Here is a 17,500-nt window from a genome sequence, read left to right as displayed (position 1 = left end):
CGCGATTTATTTGGCCTCGCCAAGTACATGTACAACATACGCCGTTTACTTCCAAGCACCGCCGTTTTCGGAGCGTACTCATTGTGCATCTGACTTCTTTCTCCAGTGTTTGGGTCTCCTTGGTATTGGTTTTCTTCTTCTTGACTGAACTTGTAGTTTTTGAATGGACAATGGTGGTTTGTGTTGTAGTAGTGTAAGCGTGTGCATGGTTGCAAAGGTCTTCTATAATCAAAACGATAATATTTGACCTAAACCATGAAACGTCTCTGAGTAACAACAAACGAGCCTTTCCTCTCCTTTGCGTACCCCTGTGTACGTACAACTCTGGATAGAGGGCCAGGACATGGGATTGGGCAAGGCTGTGACGAGGGCATGGGATGGGGGCAGGGGCATGGGATAGGGGCATGAGATGGGGGCAGGGGACAGACAGGGGATAGGGGTATGGGATGGGGCAGGGAGGGGCAGGGGATGGGGCAGGCCAGGGAGGGGCCAGGGGGGGGGGGAGTTCTATTCGACCAATACTAACGTTGCAGCCGGTGCGGACTCAATCTCCGTTGGTGGTGCAGCAAGAATGTTGTCCACCGAGTCCAGAACGGAACCAGCAATCTGTGGACAGACGCACAGACAGATGGACGTACAGACAGATGGACGCACAGACAGATGGACGTACAGACAGATGGACGTACAGACAGATGGACGTGCAGACAGACATACGTACAGACAGATGTACAGACAGATGGATGTACAGACAGGTGGACGTACAAACAGACAGACGTACAAACAGACAGACGTACAAACAGACAGACGTACAAACAGACAGACGTACAAACAGACAGACGTACAAACAGACGGACATACAAACAGACGGACACACAGACGAAGACAGAAAAACATGCATACATGCACTCACGCAAACATGTGTACATGTACATATATACATACACAGATGCAGAGTTGTGTTCATATCAAAAGATACTCTGGCTTCGATGGATTAACCACTTCACGTCTACTCAGAAGGACGAAACACAACCACACTCTCGTCCAAATCCCCCAAAGGCCATGCACATTAGTTTTACTGGCAAATCACAATCAATACACAGATACTTTTAGTTATTGCTGTACTGGCATCGTCTCACCTCTCTCCCCAGGGTCTGATTGAAGTCTCCATCACTGCTGGTGGCCAGAATTAGATTGGACAATGCGGTGGCCGCAAAGTCGATATCGGCTTCGGACAGCGACGAGGCGTTCTTCGTCAGGTTGCCAATGGTTTCTGTTGTCATGACGAGGACCGTTGGCTCACTGGTGTTGAACACAATCTGTAGACACCGAGGAAGACAAGAATATAGGTTAGCTGCACCGGTACATTCCGTTCGGCAATGAAGACCATGCTCCATACAACCACCTCACAACCAAATCTGAAGCTATTTTAAAAACACCTAACCCAATCTAAGATAAGTGAGATAACTGTAAGGACAATGAAAGATAAGTGAGATAACTGTAAGGACAATGAAAGCTACGCAGGGCCGCTGGAACCGGGTCCGGTTGGTCAGGTTATCACCGGACCAACGTTTAGCCACCAACAGCTGTTTAGTGCTATGAATGTCATGTGACAGTGTACCCGCCTCATATCATACGCGCACTGTATGAATGTCATGTGACAGTGTACCCGCCTCATATCATACACACACACTGTATGAATGTCATGTGACAGTGTACCCGCCACATATTATACGCGCACTGTATGAATGTCATGTGACAGTGTACCCGCCTCATATCATACACACACTGTATGAATGTCATGTGACAGTGTACCCGCCTCATATCATACACAAACTGTATGAATGTCATGTGACAGTGTACCCGCCACATATCATACACACACTGTATGAAAAGGCACTGAAACTACCCGACCAATCAAAAACTGCTTCCGGCCCGGTTGTGAAACTGCAAAACAAAACCTGCAGCACAGGGATTGGAACCAGAGACCTCCACCAAAACCATTAGGAGTGAGACAGCAATACTCACTAGTTACCGCTGACATCATTATGATGTCATGATGATATCGTGACCGCCAGTTTAACGTATGGAGGAGCGTGGCTTGAGCGGGCCGGTTGGAGTAGCGGCTCTGCTCCATTGTGCCCCCCCCCCTCCCCCCCCCCCCCGAATCTCCACATTCATCCTCAGTCAATAACAGATACGAGCCTATCGCACAATGGTGTAGTCTGCCCCCCCCTCCCCTCCCAAACCAGCACAACCATGCACCTAAGCATGATTGTGTAGGGTCACACCTTGCGTACTGAACAGTACAGTGCGGATCCTAGTGAACACACAGCGATTACCCATGCAATCCATATCAGCAATGCCCAATGGGGCTAGTTTTACTCACGGATGAAATCATCTGTAGTTCTCTAGTGCTGGCTGAAGCGAATGGACAGTCACTAGTGTTAGCCATGGCCCATGTGGACATGAAGACGTTTGGACGACTGGTGCGGGGACTGGACACGCACATACGCCTGGCAAACTTTGGTGCCTCATTCTCCACCACGATACCGCATGCTTGCACACTTGTCGTTCCCCGAACTGTCTCTGGCCAGACTACACTGCCCCGGAGATCAGTAGTGACTTCAGCTGGGCATACATCTAGAAGAAACGAAGGCCGGAAAAGAGAGAGAGAGAGAGAGAGAGAGAGAGAGAGAGAGAGAGATACGGTCAACCCTGTGAATAATGACCTCGTTACTCGTATAACAACTCATGAATAATGACACAATCTTCAGGTCTATCATCCGTTTCAAAAGTCCAGACCTCTAGTTTCAAAAAACCGCTGGGCCAGCATCTATCCTGCATAAAATCTGTGAACACTTTGTGCATAAAAAAATCCAAAATTGGGCGTTTGTTTTCCAATCGTTTAGAAATATATATGAGGAAAATTGCGTGAGCTGCCTGAGCAAAATTCCGAAGAAATTTCTCCAAAAGCCCAAGCCAAAATTGAATTATTCGAAAAAGTCTAGATAGAGGTCTTTACTTTTGAAATGCACTATAATGACCACTTGACTGTCAACTTTTGATCTCACGGATAACAACAACAACTCGTGAAAAGCAACATTTTCGTTATGCACGATCGAGGGTTGACCGGAAGACACTGCGAATACACACGCCTGTTGAGACATTGAGCTAGAATTAGCCAGGATATTTCATGCCACCAATTGATCTTCAGACAGATTCACAGTACGCTCTCCAATAGCTGTCTCTCTTCATTATAAAGCTTGCTACAGCCGTGCCCAAGCCTGCGCAAATCCCACCCAACAAAACGCAAACACCTTTGCAGCCCCATTGCCTTCCACACACATGTACTGTATTTTCCCGAATATAAGTCGCACCTTTTTACACAAAAATTCAAGGGTAAAAAGGGGGTGTGACTTACAATCGAGCATGACTTACTACAGTCAGACCTCGCTTAACCGCACACATCTGTTTTCCACAAAAATATCCGGATAGGCGAGGGAACCGGATAACTGAACACACATACTGTATATGCATGTGGCATGTCAAAAGCAGTGACATCGTACATACATGTAGACGGGTCCTATGCAGTACAACTATCGTGCACAGTATGTAAAACAAGTGAGAAAAATGACAAGTGCATGCAACTAAGTCCTGTCCACATGCACCCAGCAGGTCAAGGACCTCATTTGCCTGTACAACTCCCTGATTCTAGCTTTTGGAAGCCACATGCAACCGGATACGACGAAGCTTTTTGTACACATTTTAACCAGTTTGTACACAAAATCATGCACCGGTATGCGGATCGCGAGGTCCGGTTATGTTGTATGCATAACATATGCTGCACATCGGTAACCAGCGATTTTCTTCCGGATGGCGAGGGATCCGGATAAACGAGGACCGGATAAGCGAGGTCTGACTGTACTGAAGTGATCATATCAAAACAATATTGCTCAAACCTGAAAATGGAGGTGCGACTTATAATCGGGAAGATACGGTATGCATGCTCACACACACACATACACACACGCACGCACACTCGTACGCGTGCACACACGCACGCACACACGCACACTCGTACGTGTGCACGCACGCACGCACACACGTACGTGTGCACGCACGCACACACACATACACACAAACCATAATATCCCAAAGCTTTCACCAACCACCAGTCCTGGCACCAGTACAATGCAAGCCTGCAAACACCATCACTCACCATAGCTGAGCACATACACTGGTATAGCATCACTCACCATAGCTGATAACAAATACTGAAGTAGCATCAAGTGTAGCAGGCGAGCTTCGTCCAGCCTGGATTTCTGTGACAAGATACAGACGTAGGCGGTTAGCGAAAGATCCATTCCCTGACAATGCTGATACGGAACTGCTGGATATCCGCACATCCATTTCCACAAAGACCGGGTTCTGCAGTGTAACTCCATTTGCTCTGGACAGGAAGGGGACACAAATCAACAGAACAAAATAAAATAGACTGATCGTCCATACGTTGCAACCCAGGGGCAGATCCATGAGGGGTTCCAGGGGTTCCGCGAAAGCCCCCCTAAATTTCGTAAATGTACTACTGGCAACCATATGCGTGTCCATGTATATGTATTAGCTATTCAATTTTGACTATACTGGAACCCCGCCCCGCCCCCGTAGAGATCGCTGGATCCGCCGCTCCAACTGGTATTGGTGAAGGGAAGAGCTTTTGACTGGTGCCAACCACCTCGTATGCAGAGGTATTTAGTGACCCGGCGCCTTTTCTAATGCCTAAAACTGGGTGTTGACACATTACAGAGGTCTGGCTATACATGTATAGGGGGAATTGCATGCCATCGTGGATACCCATACATGTACATAACACAAACCATGTCTCACTAAACCATCAGTGACAACTTACCTGAACTGTATAACTTGTGCAGATGGCAACTCAACAGACACGGACGGTATTGCCTGCAGCAGTTGTTCAAGCTGTACACATAGCAATAAGAGAGAGAGAGATTGGAAGATATCTCTTGTAATGGCATATTGCCACGCAGGACTGAAGAAGGTTGTGAGGTGAATATTTCTGCAACTCTACACTGTAATCTAACACAGACGCGTGACGGAAAGGACGGAATCAGTTTGGTTTGCGTCTGTGAACTAATGCAGAAAGTAACGCTAGGGTGGATGCATGGTAGAACTATACAGCAAAGCTGGTCTTACCGTTCGTTGTACGTCAGTAGCCACACTGCTGCTTGACACTCCGCTGTAGTTGCCAGAAACCTTGAAGTCACTGGAATCTGAGAAATAGGAGTACGGAAGTTTCAAGGTCAAATGTATGCAACACATGATATGTGGAGTTGCTAATGCACACACGTTTTTCATATCCTTCAGACACAGACCCAAGGTGAAGTCCAACAAACACAAGATGCAAAGCTGGCATCCTGAGCTAGTTGCCATGACAGCACTGTCTTGCCTATCAATGTACTTGAAGCCTCTTGTAAGGGCAAAAATCCCACCATGAAGCGTTGAATAGAAAATGTCCACACATTTTTCACGGTCAATATTCGGATACAAAAACTACACGTCTATGTGAGAGAAAAGCACCCGGGAAAGTGCCCCAAACAGCGAGTGTTCGATGATACGGCTACGTTCCCAGACATGCGAGATAACAGTAGATTCATAGATGTCACTTCAGCAAGGCAGGGCGACAGCTTGTCAGCTGGACAGGTACTTTCCCAACTCTACATGAGTAGCTGTATACATAGCCATTCCAAGGCTTTTCAGTAATTTGTCTCTCGCGTTGACTTGGATAATCTTAGAGGGTAACAAGCACCCAAACCTGAGATGATAGGAGACCCCTTTCCCTTACAGCTACTTGGCAAACCATAGCAGTTACCTACATCATTCTGAGAAGGTGTTCTAATGCAAGTAGTATACTTACCAAGTACAGCAAGTTCTACATCGGAGTAGGAGCCCTGCAGGTTGGCTATATTGGTGGCGATACACCGGTACAGTCCACGATGGCAGTCCTGTACCTGGACTATCACCAGAGTTGTTGTGCTGCTGCTGTCGTCCGTTACCGTGAACGGACACGATGAGTCGTACACCGCACATCCATCTGCAGCCAGCGATGATGTCATGGTGATGTCATCGCTCAGCTTGCACCATCGCGGGGTAGCCTGCGGGTATCCTCGGTAGCTACATGTTAGCCTGACTTCGGTGCTGGCAAAGACATTGCGCAATGTGGCCGCTAGGGGATCAACGGCAGCTGGCACTGCACACGCAAGAACAGACGCAGAACAAAGGAACACTGTTTTGTGCTGTAAAGTCTGTCTATATAAAACTGGCGCTCTACATTTTCGTGTCTTGCTGGTAAAGGGATATGCATACTGGTAGGGTTTACCGGGTGTTAGCGGCCGTCGTGAGTTCCCTTCGGGAACGCACACGATAATATACTTTATTTTTTACTGGTAGCGCAAACAACTAGTTGTTCATCCCGCATTGGTTCACCAGTGCAGTTCTTCCATGCTACAGCCAGGGCCAGAAAATCTACCGTACTTCCGCACATATAAGCGCATGTGCTTATGTCCGGACAGAAGCGCACCCCCCCCCCCCCAATTATAAGCGCATGCGCTTATATGTGAACACTATTGGTGAAACACCTGGAAACTGAATATACTGCTAAGCATTGTGATAACACCGTTGTTTAGAACACAGACAAACCGTTATTGCACATATAAGCGCATGGGCTTCTACCTGAACATGTTCACACCGCAAAAAATCTTTTTTGTAGCAAATTTTCACTTGTAAGCCCATGCGCTTATATGTGGGAAAGTACGGTAAGATTACGGAACTAGAAATTCAGGCACATTCTGCCAAAATTAGGACAGATACACCATGGCAAATACCGGTATATGGAGCAGTCTATCCCCGGCTAACCCAAAGTTTTGAATTTGAAGTGGGGTTTGAGCCTAATTTGGCCAAGATCGACCTTTCAAAAGCTAGCCTGACCATTCTATCGGGATCAACTGCAGAGAACACACACACACACACACACACACACACACACACACACACACACACACACACACACACACACACACACACACACACACACACACACACACACACACACACACACACACACACACACACACACACACACACACACACACTCATGCATACACACACACATACATACATACACACACACACACATACTCACGGTAGCAGGTCGTTCCGTTTCCGGTGGTCCCGTTGAAGCATTCACAGCGGACTCCACCGGCAGTATTGACACATCTTGCTCTGGTTGGCACATCACAATCGTTCGCACCCGTTACACACTCATTGATGTCCACACAGCCATTGTGCCGGTCTCCACTAAAACCAGACTGACATGTGCAGTCAAAACTACCTATAGTGTTCAGACAGTTGGAGTTTGGTGGACACACACTCACACCTGCTCGACTACATTCGTCTTCATCTGTGCATAGCATTTCAGTGTTGACAGTGGTGGATACATAGCCAACATCGCAGACACACTGGAATTGGTCAACGCCGTCGCGGCACATGGAGTTAGCAGTGCAGTTGACGCCAATGCAGTCGTCAATGTCTGGAACAGAATACAACACAGATGCGAAAAGGGTGCTTATGGCATATTTTGGTCAAATTGAGATAAGGACTCAAGCAAAATCTATAGGCTTTTATGCTTCACCTCCAAAAAACCGGACTCAAAAATCCAAACCCATTATGAAGATATCGTCAATTTAGGTCAGGAGACAAAAGAATTTCGTTCAGAATCAGAACGGAGCTCGTGAGAACTGCGCCACAAAAAGGCAGTTTCTTTTGTATGTAAATCCGCCGTGCTTTGGAGTTTCAGGCCGGTTGAAGTATCTACGAAAAGCTGGGAGTCTCAGCAGTGCGCTAGTGTACATACCAGCGCCGGGGGATGCACACTCATCCCGCAATGATCGAAAAAATGACGTCACATCAAGATTCACTCTTGCATGTGACAGGTACTTGACAGCCTGTCACTCTGACGCACTTTACTCTATTTGCTCTGTGATGCCATAAGCACCCTTTTCGCATCTGACGGCTAACCGGCTAATACGAGTAAAATGATCAACAGGCAAATATTCCTATACACAATGTACACCATGATACGAATACTGTCGCATACATGCCGACAGACTGACAGGCAGAAAGAAAGACAGACAGACGGACACACACTCTCTCTCTATCTACAATTCTCTCCCCCCCCCCCCCCAACACACACACCTTATCACAAATGCACATAGAAAGCAGCTGCTGAGAGCATTGATTCGCCCTGTATAACCACACCAAATTATCATGTACTGATTTCCCATGAAAATTTCTACCAGCTAACAACTTTCTGACTTACCCACTTCACAATTCTGGCCGGTAAAACCAGATTGGCATTGACATTGGTATGCATCCGCCATGTCCATACAGACGGCATTATTGAGACAAGGCATTCCAAGACAGTCATCCACATTGACCTCACAGTGCACACCCGTAAAGCCAGGTAAGCACTGACAAGTGTAGCTGTTTACACTGACACTGCCACCACCACCACCACCGCCGCCGTCCTGGGGAATCCCCTCCGGAACGCACACACCGCTGTTAAGGCATCTGGGCACGGTCAGTGCAGGATCAGTACACGAGTTGTTTTCATTCTCACACAGCACACCAAAGTAGTCCAAAGAACACGTGCATGCAAACCCGTCCGTCAGCTCCACACACGACTGGTTGTTTTGACATGGTTCACTGGAACACTCTAGTATGTCGGTGTTGCACAGCATGCCACTAAAACCCGGGAAGCAGTCACAGGAGAATGCGTTGACGGCATCATTACATGAACCATTCACACAGGGTGTGGACGCACACTCATTGATGTCAACCGCACACGTCAGACCCGTAAAGCCAGGAGTGCACGAACAGGTAAAGCCATCGACGTTGTCGTTACACGTGCCATTCACACAAGGCATGGAGAGACATTCGTTGATATTGACCTCACACAGCACACCTGTATAGCCTGCACTGCATACACACTGGTAGCTGTTGACCTGGTCTACACACGTACCCTGTACACACGGATCAGACTCACACTCCTCAACATTGATCTCACACGTCAAACCAGTGAAGCCGCCATTGCAGACACACATGTATCCGTTAACGCCGTCCACACACGTTCCGTTGTCACAGGGCGAGGAGAGACACTCGACGATATCAGTTTGGCATTGCAGTCCAGTGAAACCGGGAATGCAGTCACAGCGATATGCATTGACCAAGTCCGTGCATGTTGCATTGTTTACACACGGCGCGGACGTGCAATGATCAATGTCAACCTCACATTGAAGTCCGGTGAATCCTGGTTCGCACTCGCACCGATATGCGTTAACGAGGTCCACGCATGTAGCATTATTCTGACACGGAGCACTGCTACACTCCTCCACGTTGACTTCACAGAGTACACCCGTATAGCCTGCTACACACGTGCATTCAAACCCATCCACCAGGTCTACACATGAGCCGTTATTGCCACACATCACGCCCAGACAGTCATCCACATTTTGCTCACAGAACAGGCCAGAAAATCCCGGAGCACATGTGCATGCGTAGGAATCGACACCATCCGTACACGTTGCTTGGTTCAGACATGGATTCCCGGAGCAGTCGTTAATGTCATTGCTACAGAGTGTGCCGTTGTAACCTGGATGACACTGGCATTGGAAAGCGTTGATTTCATCCACACATGTTGCATTGTTCTGGCAAGGTTTTGGTGCACATTCATTGATATTGACATCACACATAGTGCTAGTGAAACCAGCATTGCACAGGCATGCAAAGCCGGCGATTTCATCCACACATGTTCCATTGTTCTGACATGGAGCTGACAGACATTCATCAATCGTCACGCTACACTCTGGTCCTGTATATCCCGCAAAGCAAGTACATTGGAATCCACCATGAGTGTTGTCACAGTTACCACCCAATCCTGAGCAGTTGTGAGCACCAGTTTGACATTCATCATTATCACTCTGACAACGTACACCCGAGAAGCCAGTCAAGCAGCTGCATGTGAATCCTGCAGTCTGATCGATGCAGGTACCATACACGCATGGACTTGAAGTACACTCATCAATATCAACATCACAGATTGGCCCTGTATAGCCGGGGAAGCACATGCATTCAAATCCACCGTCCAGGTTGATACAGACGCTGGTGTGGTTCGTGCAATTGTGTGTACCGAGCAGACATTCGTGAAGGTCGTTTTCACACTGAAGTCCAGTGTACCCACTGAAACACTCGCATGCATAGCCAGCAATCTCATCCCTACAGGAGCCATTAAGGCATGGCTCAGACGAACATTCGTCAATCTCAATATCACAGTGTTGACTGGTGAAGCCAGCAATGCATTCACACGCATAGCCTGCGATCTGATCTCTACACGAGCCATTGAAGCAGGGTTCGGAGGAACATTCGTCAATCTCAATATCGCAATGTGGACTGGTGAATCCGGCCGTGCAATTACATGAATAGCCTGCGACCTGATCTCTACAGGTCCCGTTGTTGACGCACGGCTGCGAGGCACATTCGTCTATGCCCACATTGCATGCTAGACCCGTGAAGCCCGGCGAGCACGGACACTCGTAGCCACCCACCGTGTTACTGCAGTGGCTGTTGGTGTCGGGACAGGTGTATAAGCCAAGCACACATTCCTCTATGTCACTCTCACACTGTAATCCCGTATAGCCGCTGTAGCAATCACAATAGTACCGGTTGACCAGGTCCCGACAAGTGCCGTTGAAGCAGGGATTTGAAGTGCACTCGTCAATGCCGACCGAGCATGTCGCACCGGTGTACCCCGGACGGCAGTCACACACATACCCGCCGACAATGTTACGACAATCACTACCAGCGACGAAGCAGGCGTGCATGCCCGTCAAGCACTCATCAAGATCACTCTGGCATCGTGAGCCAGTGTACCCGCTTGAACAGTTGCAGGCGTACCCAGCAACTAGATCCACACAAGAGCCATTGAAACAGGGCATTGACAGGCATTCGTCGATATTGACCTCGCATACCGAGCCTGTGTATCCGGCGAAGCACATGCAGTCGAATCCGCCGTCAAAGTTGACACACTCACTGGCATGGACTGTGCAGTTGTGTGTACCGAGTAGACACTCGTGTATATCGTGATCGCAACGCAAGCCATTGTAGCCACTGATACAGTCGCAAGCGTATCCCGCTATCTGATCCATGCAAGTACCGTTGATACAGGGACTGGAAGAGCATTCGTCAACTTCAATATCACAGAGCTGTCCAGTGTACCCCGCCGAGCAAGAACACTGGAATCCCCCGTCGGTGTTGACACAGCTGCTGGTGTTTGCGGAGCAGTTGTTGTGAGTCGGTACTGAGCATTCATCTATGTCATGTTGGCACTGCAGGCCGGTGAAACCAGGCAAACAGTGACATATGTAGCTGCCCACATGGTCAGAGCACGAGCCATTCCATCGGCACGGCTCAGAGAGACATTCGTTCACATCAATATCACACACGAATCCTGTGTAGCCGGCGAAGCAGGCGCACTCGAATCCGCCGTCCACGTTGACACAACTGCTGGTACCGTTTGTACAGTTGTCCAGCTGTTGCTCACACTCGTTTAAGTCACTCGCACACCGTGATCCCGTATAGCCGCTGTAGCAATCACACTCATACTTGGCTACTTGGTCCCGGCAGGAACCGTTGAAGCAAGGACCAGACAGACACTCGTCAATGTCGACATCACAAAGCTGGCCCGTGAATCCGGCAAAACAGGCGCATCCAAATCCACCGTCCGTGTTCACACAGCTGCTAGTGGCACTAGTACAGTTATTAGTGGTGTTGCCTAGACTACACTCATTCTCATCCATACATGATACTCCATCACCAGTGTACCCACTCAAGCACTGACACTGGTAACTGCCCACTGAGTCAGTACACATTGCAACCGCTGAGCAATTGTGCAGGTCACGCGTACATTCGTCAATATTCCCACACTCGGCACCGTCGCCTTCGTAGCCATGGTTACACATACACAGGAAGTGACCGGCCACGTTTGTGCACGTGGCATCCGACGAGCAGTTGTGCAGGCGTGTGTCGTTACACTCCACGATGTCCTGGCAGAAGCCGCTGGTGCCGTTGCCGAAATAGCCGCGATTGCAGGTACACGTGTAACTACCGTCCGTGTCTGCACAGCTGGCATTTCCGTCACACGTATCCACGTCAAGCAAACACTCATTGATGTTTCCACAGATACGACCTATGCCGGAAGTGCCAGAGCTTGACCCAGAGCTTGACCCAGAGCTGTTCGGATCCGGCTCGGCATACCCGGAGAGACATTGACACGAGTAACTCCCCATTGTGTTTGTACACGTTGCCATGGTATCACAATCATGGCCGCCTGTCGAACACTCATCAATGTCAGAGCAATGTTGACCAGTTCCCGTGTACCCGATCAGGCAAGTGCAGCTGTAGTTACCGATGATTTCCGTACACTGGGCCTTCTGCGAACAGTCATGAGTACCAAGCATACACTCCGGGATGTCAGAACAGACTTGTCCGTTGCCAGTGAATCCACTCAAGCAAGTGCAACTGTAGTTTCCAATATGTTCCACACACGTGGCATTCTCCGAACAGTCGTGAAGACCCAATGAACACTCAGGAATGTCAGCACAAGTTTGCCCGTCTCCAGAGAAGCCGTTCACACACTCACAACTGTAGTTACCAATGATTTCTGTACACTTGGCATCTCGCGAACAGTCATGGGTACCTAGCGTACATTCAGGGATGTCAGAGCAGGTGCGCCCATTTCCAGTAAATCCACTCAGGCATTTGCAAGTGTAGTTACCGATGATTTCCGTACACCTGGCATTTTGCGAACAGTCATGGGTACCGAGCATGCATTCCGGAATGTCTGAGCACACCTGGCCATTTCCACTAAATCCACTCTGGCAAGTGCAATTGTAGCTGCCAACAAGTTCAAGGCAAGTGGCATTCTCCGAACAGTCATGGGTACCTAGCGAACATTCAGGAACGTCGTAGCAGATCTGCCCATTTCCTGTGAAGCCACTCAAGCATTCACAACTGTAGTTACCGATGATTTCCGTGCATGTGGCGTTCTGCGAGCAGTCATGGGTACCTAGCGTGCATTCAGGGATATCAGAGCACACCCGACCATTGCCAGTGAATCCACTCACACATTCACAACTGTGGTTGCCGATGATTTCCGTACACCTGGCATCTGGCGAACAGTCATGGGTACCTAGAGTGCATTCAGGAATATCAGAGCACACCCGACCATTACCAGTGAATCCACTCTGGCAAGTGCAGTTGTAGCTGCCAACAAGTTCAAGACAAGTGGCATTCTCCGAACAGTCATCAAGCCGAAGAGAACACTCAGGTATGTCGGAGCAGGTGCGCCCGTTTCCGGTAAAGCCCTTTAGACACTGGCAGCTGTAGCTACCAATGCTTTCCACACACTGGGCATCAGGCGAACAGTCATGGGTTCCAAGTGTGCATTCGGGAATATCAGAACAAACTTGTCCACTGCCTATAAAGCCACTCAAGCACGTACAGCTGTAGTTGCCGTGGACTTCTACACATACGGCATTCTCTGAACAGTCATGAAGATCCAACGAGCATTCAGGAATGTCGTTGCAGACTTGTCCATTTCCTGTGAAGCCGTTCAAGCATTCACAACTGTAGTTACCGGTGATTTCTATGCATGTGGCATTCTCCGAACAGTCGTGAAGACCGAGCAAACATTCAGGAATGTCAGCACAAGTTTGCCCATCTCCAAAGAAACCATTCACACATTCACAGCTGTAGTTGCCAATGATTTCCGTACACTTGGCATTCGGCGAACAGTCATGGGTACCTAGCGTGCATTCAGGGATGTCTGAGCACACCCGACCATTGCCACTAAATCCGCTCTGGCAAGTGCAATTGTAGCTGCCAGCAAGTTCAAGGCAAGTGGCATTCTCCGAACAGTCATGGGTACCTAGCGAACATTCAGGAACGTCGTTGCAGATCTGTCCATTTCCAGTGAAGCCATTCAAGCATATACAACTGTAGTTACCGATGATTTCCGTACACAATGCATTCTGCGAACAGCCATGAGTACCAATTGTACATTCAGGAATATCGGAGCATACTCGTCCATCCCCGGTAAAACCACTCAAGCAAGTACAGGTGTAATTACCCAAGGTTTCCGCACACGTGGCATTCACCGAACAGCCATGAGTACCTAACGAACACTCTGGAATATCCATGCAGACTTGGCCATTTCCGGTAAAGCCACTGAGGCATTCACAGCTGTAGTTTCCGATTATTTCCGTACAATGGGCGTTGACTGAACAGCTGTGCAGACCAAGCGAGCATTCAAGAACATCGGAACAGACACTGCCATTGCCAGTAAAACCACCAATACATTCACATATGTAGGATCCATTTGTGTTGGAGCAGGTAGCTGTGAGCGGTGCACACTGATGTAGACCATCGGTACATTCGTTTTCATCAAGACATGTCACACCATTACCACGGTAACCATTTAAACATGTGCATTCGTAGCAGCCGACAGTGTTTGTGCAGATAGCGTTGACACTGCAGTTGTTCACTCCTGTAGCGTTGCTGCTACTGCTGTTGAAGCTGGTAGTACATTCGTCAATGTCTTGACAGATTGTATGTGTGACTGCCTCGTAGCCAGCAAGACACTGACACAAGAAACCGGGTACGGTGTTCACGCAGATGGCGTTGGCACTGCAGCTACTGCTGTTGCTGTTGTCACTGGTGGTAGTGTTGCTGATGCTGCTGCTACTGCTGTTACTGTTGCTGACACACTCGTCAATGTCCAGACAAGCTGTGCCATTACCTGCAGACCATACAAAGAAGAGCACCGAGAAGCCACGTAGGATACTTCAGTAGACAGTTGTCTAAGTTCCTGAGCCTGCATATAGTGCTCTCTGTCCAGTGGACAGAGCCAGTGTATTACAATGATCACACAGCAATGAAGCACACAAATCTTTTTTCCGCCGTTACTCGGAGTTTCGTGTGAAAACACTCATCAGACAGCTGCTGTCTGCAGTCTGACGAGGCTTTCATTGCTGTGTAATCATTGTATGATACTTACGTAAATGGGTAACACTTTTTTTCTTTCTTTTTTTACCTTTTCCGACCAAAATCGTGGGTTTCCCTAGGATGATAATGATGATATTGAGTTCCATGATCTGGAAATCCCATGATGAGAAAAAAAACCGTTGAGCTCAAACTCAATGCCAGAGGCTCATAAACGTAGCTGGGAATTTCCCCTTCCTTTGAGTGGATATTTCTAATTTCTATCGATGAAACTGACGAGGAGTTGTTAACTAAGAGATACATGTAGCAGTATTGTGGGGAAATGAACGGATTTTTGTCATGACGTGTACAGTGTTTTACTCTCTCATTGTTTTTTGATCCACGTGTTATGGTATGTATATTTCCTGTGTGGCATTTTATTTTTTTCACGGAGAAGGCGGAGAGGCCGAACGTGCCGGTTTTCAATGAATTGTTTTGAGTTTTGACCGCACAAAAGGCGATTTTGAGTACATTTCTTAACCCTTTCACCCCCAGCATGTGCCTCGAAAACTTGCCTGATTTCCCAGTGTTTGTGCACGCACGCACTGGATCCACTCAGATCGACTCAGGTCGATCAAACTCAGCACTTCACTCACCAGTCGCTCGATTTTTACGATCTTGGGCTCTCTGTAAAGCTGAGAGTCTTCTCTATCGATCAAACGTGTCCAGGAAGAAACAGGCACAACAATGATACCTGCATACACCTCGCAAGCTGCCTCACGATGCCGGCAAAACGGCGATCCACCTCCCACAGATTATTTCGGTTTGCAGCTCAAACTGTACGTAGACTGAATTTGATCTGGACTCACCTCAAATTTCATAATTCTTCGGGTCATAACTTTAGTCTCCTTTTGACGATTTTTTCAATCTTGGGCTTCCTGGAAAGCTCGTCGCAAGAGACATTGAGCCCACACTTGCCACCACGAAGGTCAAAACGCCATCGCTACAGCCCAGCGTTTTAGCTGCAACGCCAATATTCTGACAGAAGTCGTCTTGTATCAGCCATTTCGTTCTCCTCGCTCGTAACAACTAACTGTTACTTCAAAAACATTCACAAACTGCCATGAGTCTGTTTGCCATTTTGAATGTGTCTCTACGTCACTGCATGCCCAGAATGATGGGGAAATCCCACATTCAAATCTGCGCAAGCGGCTATTGAGCGACATTTGCCGTGGTTCGACTTTCGAGCTTTGCAACTCTGGAATCGCACATCGGAGCGCTTCAGCGATTCTTTCAATGGACAGCTGGGAGTTTTCTCTTCGACCTACATATTTTATGAAGTTGATTGCTCCAACGAGGAACACACGCTTCTGATTATCACCTCCGAAGTCGCAACTTCTAAGTTCCTACATATTTTAGTTTTTGGAAATAACTGGAATAACTGAGTTTACGATCAATTGAAATTTTAAAAAGTTTCGATCTCAGGGGATCGAAAGTTGTAAAGTCCGTACACAAACGGTTACATATTCTCTATTGTGATGTATTTTCCAACTGATGATCGTCGCAAGAAAACGTTCTTGGAAACCTTTTTGACCTACCTACCTTGCCTTGTGTGTTTGAAGTATGAGTGCGCAGATTATTTTATTCATAGCATTATTAAGATTGTTATCTACACGTAGATTTTTTTTGTTAGACTCACCATATAATCCAGCTGGACAGACGTCACATACTGTGCCATTGCCGACAAAGCCAACTTGACACGTGCACAGACGAGACCCGTCAGTATCCGTGCAGTTTGCGTGGACGTCACAGCCTCCGTTGCTGGCACTCAGCGCAATGCACTCGTTGATGTTAGTACAGTTAGTGCGTGTTACGGATGAGGGGCTGGTGTCTGCATCACATGCAAGTGTATACACATGCATACACGCATACAGACATGTACACATACACACACACACCCGCACACACCCGCACACACACACACACACGTACACACACACACACACACACACACACACACACACACATGCACGGACGTATATATGTACACACACAGTAAGAGTATGAAAAAGTGCTCAATATCCAATTTCGCGGGAGGGGGGGGGGAGGGGGGGGGGGGAGCAATGAAACATGTCAACAAACAATGCATGGCCAGCAATCGAGGACATCTGAGAGTTGTAATTTTTGTACTCCTCCGAGGTGTGATTTTTGGCGTGCTGGGCCAAGCACAAGGAAGCCATCTGCAAAAAAACTGCAGAAAATGGTTGTTGTTTGATCCTTTGGTGTAATCTTTGTTTCTAGTCGAAGCTAGAAGCTGTTTGGAGCAGAAACGCTGAAATTGACTATTTTCTGCATGTACTCATACATGTACTCATGTACTCAGGCATGCAGT

At 48.0% G+C, this 17,500-nt stretch overlaps 1 protein-coding gene across 1 annotated transcript in view; it reads right to left on the bottom strand.

The window, feature by feature from the left end:
* LOC135824665 (fibrillin-3-like) overlaps nt 1–17,500 on the bottom strand; it is a gene marked incomplete at its 5' end in the record, with an annotated part of 43,885 nt that overhangs the window by 11,193 nt on the left and 15,192 nt on the right. Inside the window, 10 exon segments of the mRNA XM_065337383.1 lie at nt 527–606; nt 1,137–1,316; nt 2,387–2,640; nt 4,257–4,450; nt 4,907–4,977; nt 5,212–5,288; nt 5,933–6,265; nt 7,217–7,603; nt 8,393–14,926; nt 16,808–16,999. Of these exon segments, the coding sequence (XP_065193455.1) occupies nt 527–606; nt 1,137–1,316; nt 2,387–2,640; nt 4,257–4,450; nt 4,907–4,977; nt 5,212–5,288; nt 5,933–6,265; nt 7,217–7,603; nt 8,393–14,926; nt 16,808–16,999 (8,302 nt within the window).

Source organism: Sycon ciliatum, chromosome 9 (genome assembly GCF_964019385.1).
Source record: "Sycon ciliatum chromosome 9, ocSycCili1.1, whole genome shotgun sequence".
NCBI lineage: Eukaryota > Metazoa > Porifera > Calcarea > Leucosolenida > Sycettidae > Sycon > Sycon ciliatum.
The sequence above is the reverse complement of the archived record's forward strand: the minus strand, read 5'-3'. Positions and strand labels throughout refer to the sequence as shown.